Source organism: Lolium rigidum, chromosome 2, assembly GCF_022539505.1.
Source record: "Lolium rigidum isolate FL_2022 chromosome 2, APGP_CSIRO_Lrig_0.1, whole genome shotgun sequence".
Classification (NCBI taxonomy): domain Eukaryota; kingdom Viridiplantae; phylum Streptophyta; class Magnoliopsida; order Poales; family Poaceae; genus Lolium; species Lolium rigidum.
The window spans coordinates 135,148,940-135,172,055 of NC_061509.1; the positions used below are offsets into that span (position 1 = coordinate 135,148,940).

Consider the following 23,116-nt stretch of genomic DNA (forward strand, 5'->3'; position numbering starts at 1 on the left):
GGGGAAATTCCGCCGAGATCACCGCCGAAGTGATCTCCACCTTCTCCAACGTCTTCATCATCGTCACCATGATCAAGGGAGATTAGTCCACCTCTAGATTATAGGCTTGTGGTAGTATCTTGATCTATTTCTCTCATGTTCTTCATAGTTCTTAGTGCCATATGAGCTGCCTCACATGATTATGGCCATATTTGTAATACCTATGTGGTGGATCCTTATTCTATGATATTGTGCTATGAGATCTGATCATATTATGTGTAAGATGTATTGATAGATGCATATTATGTACCCTGTTCTTAAGTATTTGTTCTGATCCAACATCTATGCAAGAGCGTGTGTGGGGTGATGTGTGTATTAGATGGAGTACCATGGTTTTAGTGATTGAATAGTGATAACAAATTCATGATATATTATTGTTTTGCCTTTTCTTTTGCTACCTCACTAGGGATAAAGTGAATGCATGTGCTATGTTTGTCACGTGACACAAGTGATGAACTTGTTTGGTCATATTTGATATTCAAACATCATGTCAAAGTACTTATGGTTATACTATGTTAATTCTGAATACGAGATTGCATGTAGTTTTCCCTTTCTTGTGGGGTATAAGAGAGATGTGTTGCATCATCTCTATGTTAGGACATGATGCCCATATGAATTGGTATATTACTCATATTATTATTTTTGCATCCACATATCTCATTGATGAATTACTATATGTCCACTACAACTTAAAAAAGAGAATAGTCAAGTAAACCCATGAACCCCGGTCCACTTTTTATCATAAGAAACACCTTTACATTGCTTTTATCTTTTTTTTTTCTATTTGCTGCGCTATTTTAATCCGAAAATACAAATATATTTAATTTTCTTATTTGCATCCAAAACATCAAAAACTATCAACCCTTTTACAGTTTTTACTTAGTTACTATAATTTATCTAGTTTTACTTGCTTTATTTTTACATGTGTTTTATTTACTTACACGAAACCTTGTGCTTGACAAGCACACGGTGAAGTTGGGGACACAAGGCTTTATTTTACTTTGTAGGATTGCTAAAGAAGAGAGAAGAGGATACTCTTTGCTCAGTTCCCCGAGAGTTTGATATAAACCCCCGAGCCACCCTTGTGGGGAAATTACTCTGCTGACAAAACACTCTGCACTTGGAGTCCCAACGTCATCAACACGTAATGTCGTGGCGTGGCGAGGCGGGCGGCAGAGGAGGAGTGATACGTCCCAAACGTATCTATAATTTCTTATGTTCCATGCTACTTTTATGATGATACTCACATGTTTTATACACATTATATGTCATATTTATGCATTTTCTGGCACTAACCTATTGACGAGATGCCGAAGAGCCGCTGTCTGTTTTCTCGCTGTTTTTGGTTTCAGAAATCCTAGTAAGGAAATATTCTCGAATTGGACGAAATCAACGCCCGTGGGCCTATTTTTCCACGAAGCTTCCAGAAGTCCGAGGGAGAGACGAAGTGGGGCCACAGGGCGCCGACACAATAAGGCGGCGCGGCCAAGGGGGGGCCCGCGCCGCCCTACTGTGTGGCCCCCCTGTCAGGCCTCCGACTCCGCCCTTCCGCCTACTTAAAGCCTTCGTCGCGAAACCCCCGCACCGAGAGCCACGATACGGAAAACCTTCCGCAGACGCCGCCGCCGCCAATCCCATCTCGGGGGATTCAGGAGATCGCCTCCGGCACCCTGCCGGAGAGGGGAATCATCTCCCGGAGGTCTCTTCATCTCCATGATCGCCTCCGGATCGATGTGTGAGTAGTCCACCCCTGGACTATGGGTCCATAGCAGTAGCTAGATGGTTGTCTTCTCCTCATTGTGCTATCATGTTAGATCTTGTGAGCTGCCTATCATGATCAAGATCATCTATCTCGTAATCCTTCATGTTGTGTTTGTTGGGATCCGATGAATATTGAATACTATGTCAAGTTGATTATCAGTCTATCATATATGTTATTTATGTTCTTGCATGCTCTCCGTTGCTAGTAGAGGCTCTGGCCAAGTTGATACTTGTGACTCCAAGAGGGGGTATTTATGCTCGATAGTGGGTTCATGCCTCCATTAAATCTGGGACAGTGAGAGAAAGTTCTAAGGTTGTAGATGTGCTGTTGCCACTAGGGATAAAACATCGATGCTTTGTCTAAGGATATTTGTGTTGATTACATTACGCACCATACTTAATGCAATTGCCTGTTGTTTACAACTTAATACTGGAAGGGGTTCGGATGATAACCTGAAAGTGGACTTTTTAGGCATAGATGCATGTTGGATAGCCGTCTATGTACTTTGTCGTAATGCCCTGATTAAATCTCATAGTACTCATCATGATATATGTATGTGCATTGTTATGCCTTCTTTATTTGTCAATTGCCCAACTGTAATTTGTTCACCCAACATCTCGCTATCTTATGGGAGAGACACCGCTAGTGAACCGTGGACCCCGGTCCTATTCTTTACATCCGAAATACAATCTATCGCAATTGTTCTTTACTTGTTCTTTGCAAACAACCATCATCATCCACACTATACATCTAATCCTTTGTCTACAGCAAGCCGGTGAGATTGACAACCTCACCGTTACGTTGGGGCAAACTTCGTGATTGTGTTGTGCAGGTTCCACGTTGGCGCCGGAATCCCCGGTGTTGCGCCGCACTACACTCCGCCACCAACAACCTTCAACGTGCTTCTTGGCTCCTACTGGTTCGATAACCTTGGTTTCTTACTGAGGGAAAACTTGCTGCTGTGCGCATCACACCTTCCTCTTGGGGTTCCCAACGGACGTGTCATCTACGCGCATCAAGGAGGAGCACGCGTGTAGGAGCTCTCTTCTCATGATCATACCACAAGTGAAGCAACCCCCTTTCCAACTCTCCGTAAACTAGAAAGGTGGGGCTTGATGTCTACGGGTGCTTCTATTCTTGTAGACAGTGTTGGGCCTCCAAGAGCAGAGGTTTGTAGAACAGCAGCAAGTTTCCCTTAAGTGGATCACCCAAGGTTTATCGAACTCAGGGAGGAAGAGGTCAAAGATATCCCTCTCATGCAACCCTGCAACCACAAAGCAAGAAGTCTCTTGTGTCCCCAACACACCTAATAGGTGCACTAGTTCGGCGAAGAGATAGTGAAATACAGGTGGTATGAATAAATATAAGCGATAGCAACGGCACCGTAAAAGTGCTTTGCCCAGGATCGGCGTGTGGTTGATGGTGGTAATATTGCGGACATGAGAGATGCAGATAAAACAATAAACAAGCAGCGATAGCGATATTTAGGAACAAGGCCTAGGGATCATACTTTCACTAGTGGACACTCTCAACATTGATCACATAACGTAATAAATAGATAAATGCTACACTCTACACTCTCTTGTTGGATGATGAACACCACTAACTGTAGTAGGATTACACGAACCCTCAATGCTGGAGTTAACAAGCTCCACAATATTCGATGTTCATGTTTAAATAACCTTAGAGTGCATGAAAGATCAACATAACCAAACCAAGTACTAACATAGCATGCACACTCGTCACCTTCACACTACGAAAGGAGGCATAGATCACATCAATACCATCATAGCAATAGTTAACTTCATAATCTACAAGAGATCACAATCATAGCCTACGCCAAGTACTACACGATGCACACACTCTGTCACCATTACACCGTGCGGGAGGAATAAACTACTTTAATAACATCACTAGAGTAGCACACGGATAAATTGTGATACAAAACACATTGCAATCATAAAGGGATATAAATAAGCACTTCACTATGCCATTCATAACAGTGAATAAGTATTTTGTGAAATATAGCCTAAGAGACCCACACGGTGCACACACTCGTCACCTTTACACACGTGGGACAAGGAGTCTCCGGAGATCACATAAGTAAAACCCACTTGACTAGCATAATGACATCTAGATTACAAGCATCATCATATGAATCTCAATCATGTAAGGCAGCTCATGAGATTATTGTATTGAAGTACATAGGAGAGAGATTTAACCACATAGCTACCGGTACAGCCCTTAGCCTCGATGGAGAACTACTCCTTCCTCATGGGAGACAGCAGCGTTGATGAAGATGGCGGTGGTGTTGATGGAGGAGCCTTCCGGGGGCACTTCCCCGTCCCGGCGGCGTGCCGGAACGAGACTCCTGTCCCCCAAATCTTGGCTTCGCGATGGCGGCGGCTCTGGAAGGTTTTCTCTGGTTTCGTCGAACGTGGTAGGGTTTTCGCGACGGAGACCTTAAGTAGGCGGAAGGGCAGCCTCGGAGGGGGCCTGGTGGGACCACACACTAGGCCGGTGCGGCTAGGGCTTGGGCCGCGCCGCCCTACTGTGTCCCCACCTCGTGGCCCCACTTCGTTTCCCCTTCGGACTTCTGGAAGCTTCGTGGAAAAATAGGACCCTGGGCGTTGATTTCGTCCAATTCCGAGAATATTTCCTTACTAGGATTTCTGAAACCAAAAACAGCAGAAAACAGCAACTGGCACTTCGGCATCTCGTTAGTAGGTTAGTTCCAGAAAATGCATCAAAACGATGTAAAGTGTGTATAAAACATGTAGATATCATAAATAATGTGGCATGGAACATAAGAAATTATCGATACGTCGGAGACGTATCAGCATCCCCAAGCTTAGTTTCTGCTCGTCCCGAGCAGGTAAACGATAACAAAGATAATTTCTGGAGTGACATGCCATCATAACCTTGATCATACTATTGTAAGCATATGTAATGAATGCAGCGATCAAAACAATGGTAATGACATGAGTAAACAAATGAATCATAAAGCAAAGACTTTTCATGGATAGTACTTTCAAGACAAGCATCAATAAGTCTTGCATAAGAGTTAACTCATAAAGCAATAAATTCATAGTAAAGGCATTGAAGCAACACAATGGAAGATTAAGTTTCAGCAGTTGCTTTCAACTTGTAACATGTATATCTCAATGATAGTTTGTCAATGCAAAGCAATATAACAAGTGCAATATGTAAGTATGTAGGAATCAATGCACAGTTCACACAAGTGTTTGCTTCTTGAGGTGGAGAGAGATAGGTGAACTCGACTCAACATAAAAGGTAAAAGAATGGCCCTTCGCAGAGGGAAGCATTGATTGCTATATTTGTGCTAGAGCTTTGGTTTTGAAAACATAAAGAGAGCATAAAAGTAAAATTTTGAGAGGTGTTTGTTGTTGTCAACGAATGGTAGTGGGCACTCTAACCCCCTTGCCGTACAAACATTCAAAGAGCGGCTCCCATGAATTATTTTTATTTTTGGGTGGCACTCCTTCCAACCTTTCTTTCACAAACCATGGCTAACCGAATCCTCGGGTGCCTCGCCAACAATCTCATACCATGAAGGAGTGCCTTTTTATTTTAGTTTTATTATGATGACACTCCTCCCCACCTTTGCTTTCTCAAGCCATGGCTAACCGAATCCTTCGGGTGCCGTCCAACAATCACATACCATGGAGGAGTGTCTATTTAGGTTAGTTAATTTGGGACTGGGAATCCCATTGCCAGCTCTTTTTGCAAAATTATTGGATAAGCGGATGAAGCCACTAGTCCATTGGTGAAAGTTGCCCAACAAGAATGAAAGATAAACACCACATACTTCCTCATGAGCTATAAAACATTGACACAAATCAGAGGTGATAAATTTTGAATTATTTAAAGGTAGCACTCAAGCAATTTACTTTGGAATGGCGGAGAAATACCATGTAGTAGGTAGGTATGGTGGACACAAATGGCATAGTGGTTGGCTCAAGGATTTTGGATGCATGAGAAGTATTCCCTCTCGATACAAGGTTTAGGCTAGCAAGGTTATTTGAAACAAACACAAGGATGAACCGGTGCAGCAAAACTCACATAAAAGACATATTGTAAACATTATAAGACTCTACACCGTCTTCCTTGTTGTTCAAACTCTTTACTAGAAATTATCTAGACCTTAGAGAGACCAATTATGCAAACCAAATTTTAGCAAGCTCTATGTATTTCTTCATTAACAGGTGCAAAGTATATGATGCAAGAGCTTAAACATGAGCACAACAATTGCCAAGTATCAAATTATTCAAGACATTTTAGAATTACTACATGTAGCATTTCCCGATTCCAACCATATAACAATTTAACGAAGAAGATTCAACCTTCGCCATGAACACTAAAAGATAAAGCGAAGAACACATGTGTTCATATGAACCAGCGGAGCGTGTCTCTCTCCCACACAAGCATGTATTTATTCAGAGAATGAAAATAACAAATCGAAAATAAAAGCACACAGACGCTCCAAGTAAAGCACATAAGATGTGACCGAATAAAAATATAGTTTCAAGGGAGGAACCTGATAATTTGTCGATGAAGAAGGGGATGCCCATAAAAGCACACAGACGCTCCAAGTAAAGCACATAAGATGTGACTGAATAAAAATATAGTTTCAAGGGAGGAACCTGATAATTTGTCGATGAAGAAGGGGATGCCTTGGGCATCCCCAAGCTTAGATGCTTGAGTCTTCTTGAAATATGCAGGGATGAACCACGGGGGCATCCCCAAGCTTAGACTCTTCACTCTTCTTGATCATAGTATATCATCCTCCTCTCTTGACCCTTGAAAACTTCCTCCACACCAAACTCGAAACAAACTCATTAGAGGGTTAGTGCATAATCAAAAATTCACATGTTCAGAGGTGACACAATCATTCTTAACACTTCTGGACATTGCTCAAAGCTACTGGAAGTTAATGGAACAAAGAAATCCATCCAACATAGCAAAAGAAGCAATGCGAAATAAAAAGCAGAATCTGTCAAAACAGAACAGTCCGTAAAGACGAATTTTATTGAGGCACCAGACTTGCTCAAATGAAAATGCTCAAATTGAATGAAAGTTGCGTACATATCTGAGGATCACTCACGTAAATTGGCATAATTTTCTGAGTTACCTACAGAGAATTAGGCCCAGATTCGTGACAGCAAGAAATCTGTTTCTGCGCAGTAATCCAAATCTAGTATGAACCTTACTATCAAAGACTTTACTTGGCACAACAATGTGATAAAAATAATATAAGGAGAGATTTCTACAGTAGTAAATAACTTCCAAGACTCAACATATAAAACAAAATTACTGTAGTAAAATAAACACATCGGTTATATCCCAAGAAGTGCTTTCTTTATAGCCATTAACATGGGCTCAGTAATTTTAATGATGCACTCGCAAGAGATAGTATTTGAAGCAAAAGAGAGCATCAAGAGGCAAATTCAAAACACATTTAAGCCTAACATGCTTCCTATGAAAAGGAATCTTGTAAATAACCAAGTTCATGAAGAGCAAAGTAACAAGCATAGGAAGATAGAACAAGTGTAACTTCAAAAATTTCAGCATATAGAGAGGCATTTTAGTAACATGAAAATTTCTACAACCATATTTTCCTCTCTCATAATAACTTTCAGTAGCATCATGAGCAAACTCAACAATATAACTATCACATAAAGCATTCTTATCATGAGTCTCATGCATAAAATTATTACTACTCCCAACATAAGCATAGTCAATTTTATTGGTAATAGTGGGAGCAAATTCAACAAAGTAGCTATCATTATTATTCTCATCATCAAATATAGGAGGCATATTGTAATAATAATCAAATTTATCCTCCATAACAGGCGGTACTAAAAGACTACTATCATTATAATCATCATAAATAGGAGGCAAAGTATCATCAAAGTAAATTTTATCCTCAATGCTTGGGGGACTAAAAAGATCATGCTCATCAGAACCAGCTTCCCCAAGCTTAGAACTTTCTATATCATTAGCAACAATGGTATTCAAAGTATTCATACTAATATGTTCCATGGGTTTTTAAATTTTCGCATCAAACCATCCATGTCTTAAATCAGGAAATAGAATAAGGAGCTCATTGTTGTCCATTATGCTAAACTAGTGTAAACAAGAAACAAAAAGATGCAATTGCAGGATCTAAAGGAAATAGCTTCGAGCACACACACAACGGCAACAGAAAAGTACTTTACCTGGGACCGGAGTATGAGTGCCTTTTACCTTTCCTCCTCGGCAACGGCGCTGTAAAAGTGCTTGATGTCTACGGGTGCTTCTATTCTTGTAGACAGTGTTGGGCCTCCAAGAGCGAGAGGTTTGTAGAACAGCAGCAAGTTTCCCTTAAGTGCATCACCCAAGGTTTATCGAACTCGGGGAGGAAGAGGTCAAAGATATCCCTCTCATGCAACCCCGCAACCACAAAGCAAGAAGTCTCTTGTGTCCCCAACACACCTAATAGGTGCACTAGTTCGGCGAAGAGATAGTGAAATACAGGTGGTATGAATAAATATAAGCAGTAGCAACGGCACCAGAAAAGTGCTTTGCCCAGGAATGGCGTGTGGTTGATGGTGGTAATATTGCGGACAATAGAGATGAAGTAAAACAGTAAACAAGCAGCGATAGCAGTATTTAGGAACAAGGCCTAGGGATCATACTTTCACTAGTGGACACTCTCAACATTGATCACATAACAGAATAAATAGATAAATGCTACACTCTACACTCTCTTGTTGGATGATGAACACCACTAATTGTGTAGGATTACACGAACCCTCAATGCCGGAGTTAACAAGCTCCACAATATTCGATGTTCATGTTTAAATAACCTTAGAGTGCATGACAGATCAACATAACCAAACCAAGTACTAACATAGCATGCACACTATCACCTTCACACTACGAAAGGAGGCATAGATCACATCAATACCATCATAGCAATAGTTAACTTCATAATCTACAAAAGATCACAATCATAGCCTACGCCAAGTGATACGTCTCCGACGTATCGATAATTTCTTATGTTCCATGCCACATTATTGATGATATCTACATGTTTTATGCATACTTTATGTCATATTTATGCGTTTTCCGGAACTAACCTATTGACGAGATGCCGAAGGGCCGCTTGATGTTTTCTCGCTGTTTTTGGTTTCAGAAATCCTAGTAAGGAAATATTCTCGGAATCGGACGAAATCAACGCCCAGCATCTTAGGATCACGCGAAGCTTCCAGAACTCCCGAGAGAGGCCAGAGGGGGGGCCACAGGCCCACCAGACACTACCCTGGCGCGGCCAAGGGGGGGCCCGCTCCCCCCTGTTGTGTCGTCGCCTCGTTGACCTTCTGACGCCGCCTCTTCGCCTATTTAAGCCTCCTCGACCTAAAACCACGATACGGAAAAGCCACGGTACGAGAAACCTTCCAGAGCCGCCGCCATCGCGAAGCCAAGATCTGGGGGACGGGAGTCTCTGTTCCGGCACGCCGCCGGGACGGGGAAGTGCCCCCGGAAGGCTCAACCATCGACACCACCGCCATCTCCATCAACGCTGCTGTCTCCCATGAGGAGGGAGTAGTTCTCCATCGAGGCTCGGGGCTGTACCGGTAGCTATGTGGTTCATCTCTCTCCTATGTACTTCAATACAATAATCTCATGAGCTGCCTTACATGATTGAGATTCATATGATGATGCTTGTAATCTAGATGTCATTATGCTAGTCAAGTGGGTTTTACTTATGTGATCTCCGGAGACTCCTTGTCCCACGTGTGTAAAGGTGACAAGTGTGTGCACCGTGTGGGTCTCTTAGGCTATATTTCACGTAATACTTATTCACCGTTATGAATGGCATAGTGAAGTGCTTATTTATATCCCTTTATGATTGCAATGTGTTTTGTATCACAATTTATCTCGTGTGCTACTCTAGTGATGTTATTAAAGTAGTTTATTCCTCCCGCACGGTGTAATGGTGACAAGTGTGTGCATCATGTAGTACTTGGCGTAGGCTATGATTGTGATCTCTTGTAGATTATGAAGTTAACTATTGCTATGATGGTATTGATGTGATCTATGCCTCCTTTCGTAGCGTGAAGGTGACGAGTGTGCATGCTATGTTAGTACTTGGTTTGGTTATGTTGATCCGTCATGCACTCTAAGGTTATTTAAACATGAACATCGAATATTCTGGAGCTTGTTAACTCCGGCATTGAGGGTTCGTGTAATCCTACACAGCTTAGTGGTGTTCATCATCCAACAAGAGAGTGTAGAGTCTAGCATTTATCTATTTATTCTCGTTATGTGATCAATGTTGAGAGTGTCCACTAGTGAAAGTATGATCCCTAGGCCTTGTTCCTAAATATCGCTATCGCCGTTTGTTTATTGTTTTATCGCATCTTTACTTCCCGCAATTTTACTACCATCAACCGCACGCTCAGCCAAGCACTTTTCCGCGCCGTTACTATCGCTCATACTTATTCATACCGCCCGTATTTCACTATCTCTTCGCCGAACTAGTGCACCTATTAGGTGTGTTGGGGACAAAAGAGACTTCTTGCTTTGTGGTTGCGTGGTTGCATGAGAGGGATATCTTTGACCTCTTCCTCCCCGAGATCTATAAACCTTGGGTGATCCAATTAAGGGAAACTTGCCGCCGTTCTACAAACCTCTGCTCTTGGAGGCCCAACACTCGTCTACAAGAATAGAAGCACCCGTAGACATCAAGCACTTTTCTCGGCGCCGTTGCCGGGGAGGAAAGGTAAAGGCACTCATACTCCGGTCCCGGGTAAAGTACTTTTCTCGGCACCGTTGTGTGTGTGCTCGGAGCTATTTCCTTTAGATCCCGCAATTGCATCTTTTTGTTTCTTGTTTACACTAGTTTGGCATAATGGACAACAATGAGCTTCTTATTCTATTTCCTGATTTAAGACATGGATGGTTTGATGCGAAAATTAAAAAACCTATGGAACATATTAGTATGAACGCTTTGAATACCATTGTTGCTAATGATATGGAAAATTCTAAGCTTGGGGAAGCTGGTTTTGATGAGTATGATCTTTTTAGTCCCCCAAGCATTGAGGAGAAAATTTACTTTGATGATACTTTGCCTCCTATTTATGATGATTATAATGATAGTAGTCTTTTAGTACCGCCTGTTATGGAGGATAAATTTGATTATGATTACAATATGCCTCCTATATTTGATGATGAGAATAATAATGATAGCTACTTTGTTGAATTTGCTCCCACTACAACTAATAAAATTGATTATGCCTATGTGGAGAGTAATAATTTTATGCATGAGACTCATGATAAGAATGCTTTATGTGATAGTTATATTGTTGAGTTTGCTCATGTTGCTACTGAAAGTTATTATGAGAGAGTAAAATATGGTTGTAGAAATTTTCATGTTACTAAAACACCTCTCTATGTGCTGAAATTTTTGAAGCTACACTTGTTCTATCTTCCTATGCTTGTTACTTTTTTCTTCGTGAACTTGTTTATTTACAAAACTCCTATGCATAGGAAGCATGTTAGACTTAAATTTGTTTTAAATTTGCCTCTTGATGCTCTCTTTTGTCAACTACTATTTCTTGCGAGTGCATCATTAAAACTGCTGAGCCCATCTTAATGGCTATAAAGAAAGAACTTCTTGGGAGATAACCCATGTGTTTATTTTGTTACAGTACTTTTATTTTGTATTTGTGTCTTGGAAGTTGTTACTACTGTAGCAACCTCTCCTTATCTTAATTTTGTTGCATTGTTGTGCCAAGTAAAGTCTTTGATAGTAAGGTTCATACTAGATTTGGATTATCATGCAGAAACAGATTTCTTTGCCGTCACGAATCTGGGCCTAATTCTCTGTAGGCAACTCAGAAAATTATGCCAATTTACGTGAGTTATCCTCAGATATGTACGCAACTTTCATTCAATTTGAGCATTTTCATTTGAGCAAGTCTGGTGCCTCAATAAAATTCGTCTTTACGGACTGTTCTGTTTTGACAGATTCTGCCTTTTATTTCGCATTGCTTCTTTTGCTATGTTGGATGGATTTCTTTGTTCCATTGACTTCCAGTAGCTTTGGGCAATGTCCATAAGTGTTAAGAATGATTGTGTTACCTCTGAACATGTGAGTTTTTGATTATGCACTAACCCTCTAATGAGTTTGCTTTAAGTTTGGTGTGGAGGAAGTTTTCAAGGGTCAAGAGAGGAGGATGATATACTACGATCACGAAGAGTGAAAAGTCTAAGCTTGGGGATGCCCCCGTGGTTCATCCTTGCATATTTCAAGAAGACTCAAGCATCTAAGCTTGGGGATGCCCAAGGCATCCTCTTCTTCATCGACAACTTATCAGGTTTCTTCTCTTGAAACTATATTTTTATTCGGTCACATCTTATGTACTTTACTTGGAGCGTCTGTATGTTGTTGTTTTTGTTTTTGTTTGAATAAATGCTTGTGTGGGAGAGAGACACGCTCCGCTGGTTCATATGAACACATGTGTTCTTTACTCATAGTATTCATGGCGAAGGTTGAATCTTCTTCGTTAAATTGTTATATGGTTGGAATTGGGAAATGCTACATGTAGTAATTCTAAAATGTCTTGAATAATTTGATACTTGGCAATTGTTGTGCTCATGTTTAAGCTCTTGCATCATATACTTTGCACCCATTAATGAAGAAATACATAGAGCTTGCTAAAATTTGGTTTGCATAATTGGTCTCTCTAAGGTCTAGATAATTTCTAGTAAAGTGTTTTGAACAACAAGGAAGACGGTGTAGAGTCTTATAATGTTTACAATATGTCTTTTATGTGAGTTTTGCTGCACCGGTTCATCCTTGTGTTTGTTTCAAATAACCTTGCTAGCCTAAACCTTGTATCGAGAGGGAATACTTCTCATGCATCCAAAATCCTTGAGCCAACCACTATGCCATTTGTGTCCACCATACCTACCTACTACATGGTATTTCTCCGCCATTCCAAAGTAAATTGCTTGAGTGCTACCTTTAAATAATTCAAAATTTATCACCTCTGATTTGTGTCAATGTTTTATAGCTCATGAGGAAGTATGTGGTGTTTATCTTTCAATCTTGTCATTTACTCCTGACAGACTTTCATAATGGACTAGTGGAACATCCGTTTATCCAATAATTTTGCAAAAAGAGCTGGCAATGGGGTTCCCAGCCCCAATTAATTAACTTGCATCAATAATTCTCTTCACGTGTTTTGCCCTGATCTATCAGTAAGCAACTTAATTTTGCAAATAGACACTCCTTCATGGTATGTGAATGTTGGAAGGCACCCGAGGATTCGGTTAGCCATGGCTTGTGTAAGCAAAAGGTTGGGAGGAGTGTCAACCATAAATAAAACTAAAATACATGTGTAAACAAAAGAGAAGAGGGATGATCTACCTTGCCTGGTAGAGATAACGTCCTTCATGGGAGCCGCTCTTGAAAGTCCGGTTGATAAGGTAGTTAGAGTGCCCACTACCATTCGTTGACAACAACAAACACCTCTCAAAATTTTACTTTTATGCTCTCTTTATGTTTTCAAAACCAAAGCTCTAGCACAAATATAGCAATCAATGCTTTCCTCTCGCGAAGGGCCTTTCTTTTACCTTTTATGTTGAGTCGAGCTCACCTATTTCTCTCCACCTCAAGAAGCAAACACTTGTGTGAACTCGTGCATTGATTCCTACATACTTGCATATTGCACTTGTTATATTACTTTACATTGACAATATCCATGAGATATACATGTTATAAGTTGAAAGCAACCGCTGAAACTTAATCTTTCTTTGTGTTGCTTCAATACCTTTACTTTGATTTATTGCTTTATGAGTTAACTCTTATGCAAGACTTATTGATGCTTGTCTTGAAAGTACTATTCATGAAAAGTCTTTGCTTTATGATTCATTTGTTTACTCATGTCACTACCATTGTTTTGATCGCTGCATTCATTACATATGCTTACAATAGTATGATCAAGGTTATGATGGCATGTCACTCCGTAAATTATCTTTGTTATCGTTTACTCGCTCGGGACGAGCAGTAAACTAAGCTTGGGGATGCCGATACGTCTCCGACATATCGATAATTTCTTATGTTCCATGCCACATTATTGATGATATCTACATGTTTTATGCATACTTTATGTCATATTTATGCGTTTTCCGAACTAACCTATTGACGAGATGACGAAGGGCCAGCTTGTCGTTTCTCGCTGTTTTTGGTTTCGTAAATCCTAGTAAGGAAATATTCTCGAATCGGACGAAATCAACGCCCAACATCTTAGGATCACGCGAAGCTTCCGAACGCCCGAGAGAGGCCGAGAGGGGGCCACGAGCCCACCAGACACTACCCTGGCGCGGCCAAGGGGGGGCCCGCGCCCCCCTGTTGTGTCGTCGCCTCGTTGACCTTCTGACGCCGCCTCTTCACCTATTTAAGCCTCCTCGACCTAAAACCACGATACGGAAAAGCCACGGTACGAGAAACCTTCCAGAGCCGCCGCCATCGCGAAGCCAAGATCTGGGGACAGAGTCTCGTTCGGCACGCCGCCGGACGGGGAAGTGCCCCCGAAGGCTCCTCCATCGACATCACCGCCATCTCCATCAACGCCGCTATCTCCCATGAGGAGGGAGTAGTTCTCCATCGAGGCTCGAGGTTGCACGGTAGCTATGTGGTTCATCTCTCTCCTATGTACTTCAATACAATAATCTCATGAGCTGCCTTACATGATTGAGATTCATATGATGATGCTTGTAATCTAGATGTCATTATGCTAGTCAAGTGGGTTTTACTTATGTGATCTCCGAGACTCTTGTCCCACGTGTGTAAAGGTGACAGGTGTGCACCGTGTGGGTCTCTTAGGCTATATTTCACAGAATACTTATTCACTGTTATGAATGGCATAGTGAAGTGATTATTTATATCCCTTTATGATTGCAATGTGTTTTGTATCACAATTTATCTGTGTGCTACTTCATAAAGGGATATAAATAAGCACTTCACTATGCCATTCATAACAGTGAATAGGTATTCTGTGAAATATAGCCTAAGAGACCCACACGGTGCACACACTGTCACCTTTACACACGTGGGACAAGGAGTCTCCGGAGATCACATAAGTAAAACCCACTTGACTAGCATAATGACTTCTAGATTACAAGCATCATCATATGAATCTCAATCATGTAAGGCAGCTCATGAGATTATTGTATTGAAGTACATAGGAGAGAGATATTACCACATAGCTACCGGTACAACCCTTAGCCTCGATGGAGAACTACTCCCTCCTCATGGGAGACAGCAGCGTTGATGAAGATGGCGGTGGTGTTGATGGAGGAGCCTTCCGGGGGCACTTCCCCGTCCCGGCGGCGTGCCGGAACAGAGACTCCTGTCCCCCAAATCTTGGCTTCGCGATGGCGGCGGCTCTGGAAGGTTTTCTCTGGTTTCGTCGAACGTGGTAGGGTTTTCGCGACGGAGACCTTAAGTAGGCGGAAGGGCAGCCTCGGAGGGGGCCTGGTGGGACCACACACTAGGCCGGCGCGGCCAGGGCTTGGGCCGCGCCGTCCTACTGTGTCCCCACCTCGTGGCCCCACTTCGTTTCCCCTTCGGACTTCTGGAAGCTTCGTGGAAAAATAGGACCCTGGGCGTTGATTTCGTCCAATTCCGAGAATATTTCCTTACTAGGATTTCTGAAACCAAAAACAACGAAAACAAAGAATCGGCACTTCGGCATCTCGTTAGTAGGTTAGTTCCAGAAAACGCATCAAAACGATGTAAAGTGTGTATAAAACATGTAGATATCATCAATAATGTGAAATGGAACATAAGAAATTATCGATACGTCGGAGACGTATTAGGGCTATACTTTTGTCCCACTTCTTGCTTGCATGAATGGGCCGTTGGGCCTATGTGATTTTAGGAATTATGGAATAGATTAAATGGGCTGGGACAAATATTGAGCATAATTCCAAAAATCCCCCACCAGATCCCAGAGGCACAACAAACTTACCTTTGGTTCCAAAACATTGTGTTATATTTCGATACTTTAGTGAAGATTGTTAGGTTGAAATTTCACCTATAACTCTATGCTACACTGGATTGCTATTTGAACCGTGGACTAAGCCTTGAACTGCAAGTTTTCTACGAATCTACCTTCACATAATGTCTTAAACGATACTTGGCCATCACAGGGCTTCCCCGTGGGTGGAGCTTATGCTTCATACTCCATGGACTTTCATGAGTTCATTAGAGAGCACCCAACTCTCACAGACAACGATGTTTAACAGTCAGACTCATATAGGTGTGTTCTTCAACAGATGTTCTACATGACAACATATGTGCTTAAATAATCCACTTAGAACACATTAAGATAAAATCAGCCTATCATGCAGATTATAAAAGTATTGCATCTTTACGGAGTGTTATCATACAAAGAGTAAGTATACTTTCCTCTCAGTTGACATAAAGCTTGTCTTCAAATTTTCATTGGATCTCTGATCACATATAGTGGATTACAACTGTGGATAACTTTATACCCATATGTTTTGATGCATTATGTATCACATTATGTGATATGACCTTTCTGAAGGGGTCTACAAAGTTTCTAGACGTATGGATATAATCTAACGCAATAACTCCAGAGTTTCTCATTTTTCTGAATTTTTTTAACATCATATTCACATGTCTTGATGACTTCATATTCTCCTTAAAACTTTTTTACCTTGATGTTGATTATCACGGTTCATTGGAATATCGGGTATTGGTTTCTCAACCACATGTAGTTCATCAAGAGCTCACAAAGCCACTCTGCTTCAACAGTGGTTGTGTCTAATATTGTGAGGTATGCTTCCATTGTTGACCTCGTTAAGATGGTTTGCTAGCAAGACTTCCAATAAACAGGACCACCACCAAGTGTAAATACGTATCTTCTAGTGGCCTTAATTGATCTCATAAGCATCAGATATCCAGTTTGAGTCACTATAACCCTCCAATACCCTTGGATACTCGGTATAGTGAATGCCATATATAGCTCGCGGTGCCTTCTAGATAGTGCATAACTCTTTCAAGAGCATGCCAATGATCATCGCCAGGATTTGAAACAATCGGCTAAGTTTGCTTACATGAAAGATGATGTCAGGCCTCGTAGCGCTAGCTAAATACAGATGCGAGCCAATAATCTGAGAATGTCTCAGTTGATCTCTAGCAGCCATTGTGTTCTATCGAAGAATCACACTAGGATCATAAGGTGTTGGCGAGGACTTGTAGTCGCTATACCTAAAATGACTCAAGATCTTTTCCACATAGTGAGATTGAAGCAGGGTAATCCCACCATTGTTATCTCTTAGTAGCTTGATGTTCAAAATTACATCAGCTACTCCAAGATCCTTCATCTCAAAACAATGAGATAAGAAATCTGTGGTATTCTTAATCACATTCAGGTTGGTTCCAAAAATAAATATGTCATCAACGTATAAGAAAATAATGACTCCCTCGCCCCCACCATGGCGATAGTACACACACTTGTCAGCTTCGTTTACGACAAATCCTTCAACAGTCAAAGTTCTTTCGAACTTCTCGTGCCACTGCGAGGAGCTTGCTTCAGACCATATAGAGACTTCAACAACTTGCAAACCTTTCCTTCTTGACCACTTACTACAAAACCATCTGGCTGCTCCATGTAAATTTTCTCGTCTGACTCTCCATTTAGGAAAGATGTCTTAACGTACACTTGATGAACAAGAAGACCATATGAGAGAGCCAATGATAGTAGTACACGGATTGTAGTTGAAAGGATAGAGATGGTAACCTAGAGGGCATGATAGGTTCTACAAATTTTCTTTAATTTCATTTGCACTTTTAGGCTTTGCGGAATAGAAAGTGGGCCTGATGCAAACTAGGTGAGGCAACCTATATGATGATACAAGGTACTTCAAGGGCTATCACAAGAGTACATAACACACAGATCTGAGTAACCGCTTCGCACCAGCCGCCAGGAAAGCGATCTAAAAGGCGATCGGGATCTCCGCCTCCTGCCGGCGGCGCCTCCGGGCCGCCCGCCTCCGTGGCCTCAGAGCCATGGTCGCGTGGTGGTTCCCGGTCCCCGCCGGCGGGAGGGCTCCATCCTCACGGTTTTTTTTGTGTTTTGCTAGGTTTTGCGTCTTCTTTGGAGAGATCGAGCGGCGGCTGCTCTCTCGAAGATGGAATAAGGTTCCCCCACCCAGCCTCCGCTCCAACGACGTCCCTAGCGTTGTTGGAGGGGGTGTGGAGGTTTGTCTCCGGTGGATCTCGTCGGATCCGGCCGTGTGTGTCCGCGGTGGATCCGGTTGGATCCGATCGTCGTTCGTCTCCGTTTGTGTGTCGAAAATTAGAGGCTTCCGATCTATGCATCTCTTCATCGGCGGCGGTTGCCGTGGCTGGTGCGCTGGTCCTCTCGTGGCCGTAGCACGACGACTTCCCGACTGTCTTCTACAACAAGATTCGCCCGGCTCGATCATGGAGGGGTGATGGCAGCGGCGCGCCTTCGGCTCGCTCTAGTGTCTGTAGTCGTCGCTAGGTGGTCTTCGGACCTAGATGTAATTCTTATTGCTTCTGGTGTTCTTTGTATCGCCTTGATTGTTGATGAATAGATTGGATGTTTTCTTCGCAAAAAAAAAAAAGAGTACATAACACACATAAGAGACCAGTTACAAATAACCAAAGCACACATAGACGAAGATGTATTTTCGCGTTCCCTTCCTTGGGAGGAAGGCACGTCACGTTGGAGAGGTGTGGGATCCCACGAAGGATTTCCCGATGCCACAAAGGCTCACCTAAATTTGCTACATGTATGATGTATCTATCGTTTTTTGTGTTAGTATGATCAAATTGCTACAATGAATCAGTGCATATGCTACATAAATATTTCTCCAATGTTACATACATGGTTTAGTAATGTTGGATGAGTTACGCAAAAATGATGGATGTATTGGTTTTTTAGACACTGCGACACGGCATTTTTTGCTACATGGGCATGCTCAAACTGTTGTGAATTTTTTTCTACACGTTGTAAGTTTTTACGATTTCTTGAAAACAAGTTGCAAGAAGATGCCACATTTTTTAAATGCTACATACGCAAAATTGTTACATTCGAAAATAAATTATACCATTTACAAAAAAAATGTTACAACATAACCGGCTGTAGCTACATCTGACTTTTTGCCATATTTATTTTAAGCAACGTTTTGCACCTATATGTCTCGCCCAGGTGCTCCCATTTAGCGCTTCACAGGCCTGGCATGTGATCGACGCCCGCACGGACATCACGATGGGCCGAGTCCAACAACAACGGATTACCACTCCATCGTCTTCTTCTCTGGCATCTTCTTCGTTCACACCATTCCAGTTCATCTCCTCCACCCCCGCCGTCAACGGTGACCTAATCGCCCGCTCCCACAGCCCACGACCGGCGACACTCCCGCCCCTTCATGCTTGAACTGCCGCCTCCGCCGGTCCTCCACCACCCCCTGGCCTCCCTCTGAACTCCCCTGCTCTAACTCTAGCGAGTCCATGTACATCGACCCGAAACCCTAAGCCGTTGAGGACTCGCTGCACCCCCACCTCCCCAAAACCTAAGCCGTTGAGGACGCGTTGTTTTTTTTGTCTGCCTTTTCGGGTCTGGGTTTCTTTGATACTTTTTTGTGTGATTTTCGGTTACTTTTTTAATTTAAAAATCATTCGAAATTTTAAAATGTTCAGATTTCAGAAAATCTTCGGGCCTAAAACATATTTAGGTTTGAAAATTGTTCATGACAAATTATTTTTTCAAAATTATTCTGGTTTCAAAGAAATTTATTTTTTCCTATTTTTTAAAACTTTTCAATTAAAATATAATAAAGTAAAAAAGGTTCAAATTAAAAGTATCTTCTAATAAGTTAAAATTTTAATAATTTTCATATTTTAAAATACACCATAAAGAAACAAAAAACCCGCTTAGGATGTGCGGCGCGGGTTTCTGGTCGCACATGTCGGCATATAGACCCCCCCCCCCCTCGCCGCGCGTCCCGTCTTCTTCACCACCATATGAAGGAGAAGTGGGCCAGCCCAGACACTTCAAGAAGAAGGATGCGGGTATGCGTCAAGGGGATGTTGGACGCGTTGAGCGTCAAATAGGGTTTTCCTTTCGGCCCGGCAGCCCCCGTGCTAGCGCCGGAAGCCCGGATCAGGCTTTGGTTTGTGAGAGAGACGGAGGCCCATAGCAATTTGGCTAAAGCGGCGGTTCGAGCGCGACACACGAAAAATTGCCTATACACCGAAGAGCGGAGGCGCTCCATCCATCCCCTCTCGTCGGTTGCCATCGCCGCCTCCAGTCCCCCTCCTCTCTACTCTTGCGGTTTCTCGTCAGCCGCGCGACCAAGTGGAATCTTCGCGGGGAGATCCAGGGAGATGTGGCGCAAGGGGAACAAGCGCTTCGGCGGCGGCGGCGGCAGTGGGGGCGACCCGCCGGCCAAGCGCCAGGCGGCCGGGAAGGACGAGGCCGACGACGGCGGCATCGTCGTTGCGCAGGTGCTGGTTCCCTATTCCCGGTCAAACCTACCGCTCCCTTATTTCACCGATGCCCTCTCGAAAGACAGATCCCTAAACACTAGCCCCGTGGATTTGTCATTCTTTACTGTTCAGATTTCCAAGAACAAGAGGGTGTCCGTGAGGAGCTGGAGCGGCAAGGTCATGGTCGACGTCCGCGAGTTCTACGTCAAGGACGGCAAGGACCTCCCCGGGCGCAAAGGTATTGCGGTTACTCTTTCAACTTCCGTAACACCTATTTGTTGGTGTCAACTGTCAAATGGGTGTTGCCTGTTGTGCTGTGTGGCGTCAATCGGAGGGGACTGCATTTCTTTGCCATTGCTGCCTGCCGCTCTTGCGGGCAGAAGAGCCCATGTACATAATTGTTGCTAGCATGTTGCCTTTGCACCTGCTTATTGTATCACCCTTCCATAATCCACGCGGATGTGAATGCGTGCACTGTCAATCAGCAGATTGCATTTCTTCCGCTGTGGTGGCATTCGTTAATCTTCAGAACTCTGATGATCTAGTATCCAAGTACATGATGCGAGCCAGTAATTTTTTTTATTGTGAGTATTTGATAATGGCACTTTGTTAAATGCTTTAGGAATTAGCCATTAAGGAACTGCAACTAACGAAAACTGTTTTATTTATCGATTCAATTGATCTGATAACCTCACTGAGAGGAGTTCAGCTTAGATACCACTTCTGCACCCACTAACATTATCATTTTAATTGTTGCGTAATCTCTCAGCATCTTCTATTGTAAGCGTGACGAACATGGCATTTTTAAAATTAATCTATCAATAACTGTAGGTAGAGAACGCCCATTTAATCTGTGTCTTACACTCGCTGTTGCTGTTGTATGCTAATCCTTGAATATAAGTCCTTATGCCTGTGCACTTCTTGGATCACTTGAAAATGAAATGTTGGTTAAATGATGAAGTAGAGGCTCCTACTTCCAGTCACAAATATCTCATAACCCTATTTCATATATATGAATGAGTTATAATCTAGGTTTAGATTTTGAGAGAGAATAATAAGCTTACGATTATGTATCTATGCCGATGCCTTCATATTTACACACAGAACACTGTTCCAAGTTCCAACTCTTATACTCATTCAGTATCATGCAGAATACCACTTGCCATATGTGGTACCGTAAGTGTGTGGGTTTATCCTAACAGAATTTGGATATCACATCTTGGATTTTTTTCTCTGGCTCATGTACTATCTGTAATTTTTTCGCTTGAAAAGTAAGTACTGTATGTAATAGTTGTCTAGATGATGGCATGACTACTTTGCTTATTATTATTCCATCTTCCTCTTTTCAGGTATATCACTTACAATGGATCAGGTTAGATACATTTCTCACTTTCTACATCTGCATGTATCCTTATGCCTAAAGCAAATTTATTTCTGTGAAAAGATAGATCATAATCTGTTTGATACCTGAATGCTGCACTTAGAATATCCACTAGCCCTTATGGAAGTTTCTTGGCAAAAGGTATCCTTTTTTCAGCATGAAGATAAATCCTGAACACATAAGGAGATAGTGTTATCGGATGTGCAAGTTTATTGTCAAATACTCCTATGTTAAACCTGAATAATTTTAGTCTCAGTACTCATCTCTCATGAGATGTATCACAGGAGCATTATCAGAAACATCATAATTTGTTAAACTATATCATGCACATACCGTCAAGTTCCAACCTCCTACAACATTTGCCGCATACTGTTATGGTTTACTTTGTTGTCTGCTATTTTATACTACGTAGTCCTATGGTAGCAACCATTGTGATCTTTACTTGGGTATATGAAGCAACAAGTCAATTATTTTCCTTCCAATAACAGATCAATTGTTTCTTACATGTGCAGTGGAAAATACTGAGGGACAACATCAAAGCTATAGACGAGGCTATCAAGGAGAACACTTGATTAAAGAAGCAGTAGATGATATATTGTTGGGCTGCTGAAGTATGGTAGTAGTCTGGGGCTGTCTTTAGTCACACCTTACCTGGAATGTTGCACTTTTGGTGGACTGTAATTGCCGTTGTCATGAAGGTGGCCTCATGGTAGATTGGTTTAGTTACTTGTGTGCCCTCAGTAATCTTTAGTGAACTCATCGTGTCAATGTGGCATTGTACTTTGTTATAGCTTAGGAAGTATGTTAAGCTCGTTTGTCACCCCTTATTTTATCTCCTTTGGCAGAAATGAAATGGAAGGACACTAATGGCCTCATCTCATCTGTTCAATTTGGAATTCCAAATTGAAATGTCATGTTTGGCTGCCACTAAGGATTTGTGAAATGAAATGATTTTCAGAAGAATGACAAGGTTAGGGGTCACATGACCTGACATAACAAACCATACCCATTTGCTGGAATTCCTAGTTATAGTTCCATGACAGCCAAACACGTTAGCTATAGTATATTGATTGAATTCCATGATTTTAGCATGAAATGTTTAGAGGCATTTATTTGATCGACATTCTCATTTTTAGTGAAATCTCATCATTTTGGTGCCGTAGTTCTTGGTGATAAATTAAACCCCATAACGCAGTCAGGCCTGATTTTCCTGATCCAGTTTGTGGTGAGTCTTGGTTTTGGCTGGGTATTGCACGCACCTTGATAGCCCCCTCTGCTTCATCCAGTTGGAGCTGAAACTTTACCTCCCTGAATAAAGACCCAAGCGGACGCACCGTGGAAAAAATTACCCTTCCCATCCTGAATTGTTATCCCA

At 42.1% G+C, this 23,116-nt stretch overlaps 1 protein-coding gene across 1 annotated transcript; it reads left to right on the forward strand.

The window, feature by feature from the left end:
• The first annotated feature begins 20,104 nt into the window (after nucleotides 1–20,104).
• On the forward strand, nucleotides 20,105–22,561 carry LOC124687291 (RNA polymerase II transcriptional coactivator KIWI-like). The gene is made up of 4 exons (XM_047221082.1): nucleotides 20,105–20,378; nucleotides 20,493–20,598; nucleotides 21,710–21,732; nucleotides 22,254–22,561. The coding sequence occupies exons 1-4, from the start codon at nucleotides 20,259–20,261 to the stop codon at nucleotides 22,311–22,313; spliced, it is 309 nt and encodes a 102-aa protein (XP_047077038.1). The 5' UTR covers nucleotides 20,105–20,258; the 3' UTR covers nucleotides 22,314–22,561.
• Nucleotides 22,562–23,116: the final 555 nt, after the last annotated feature.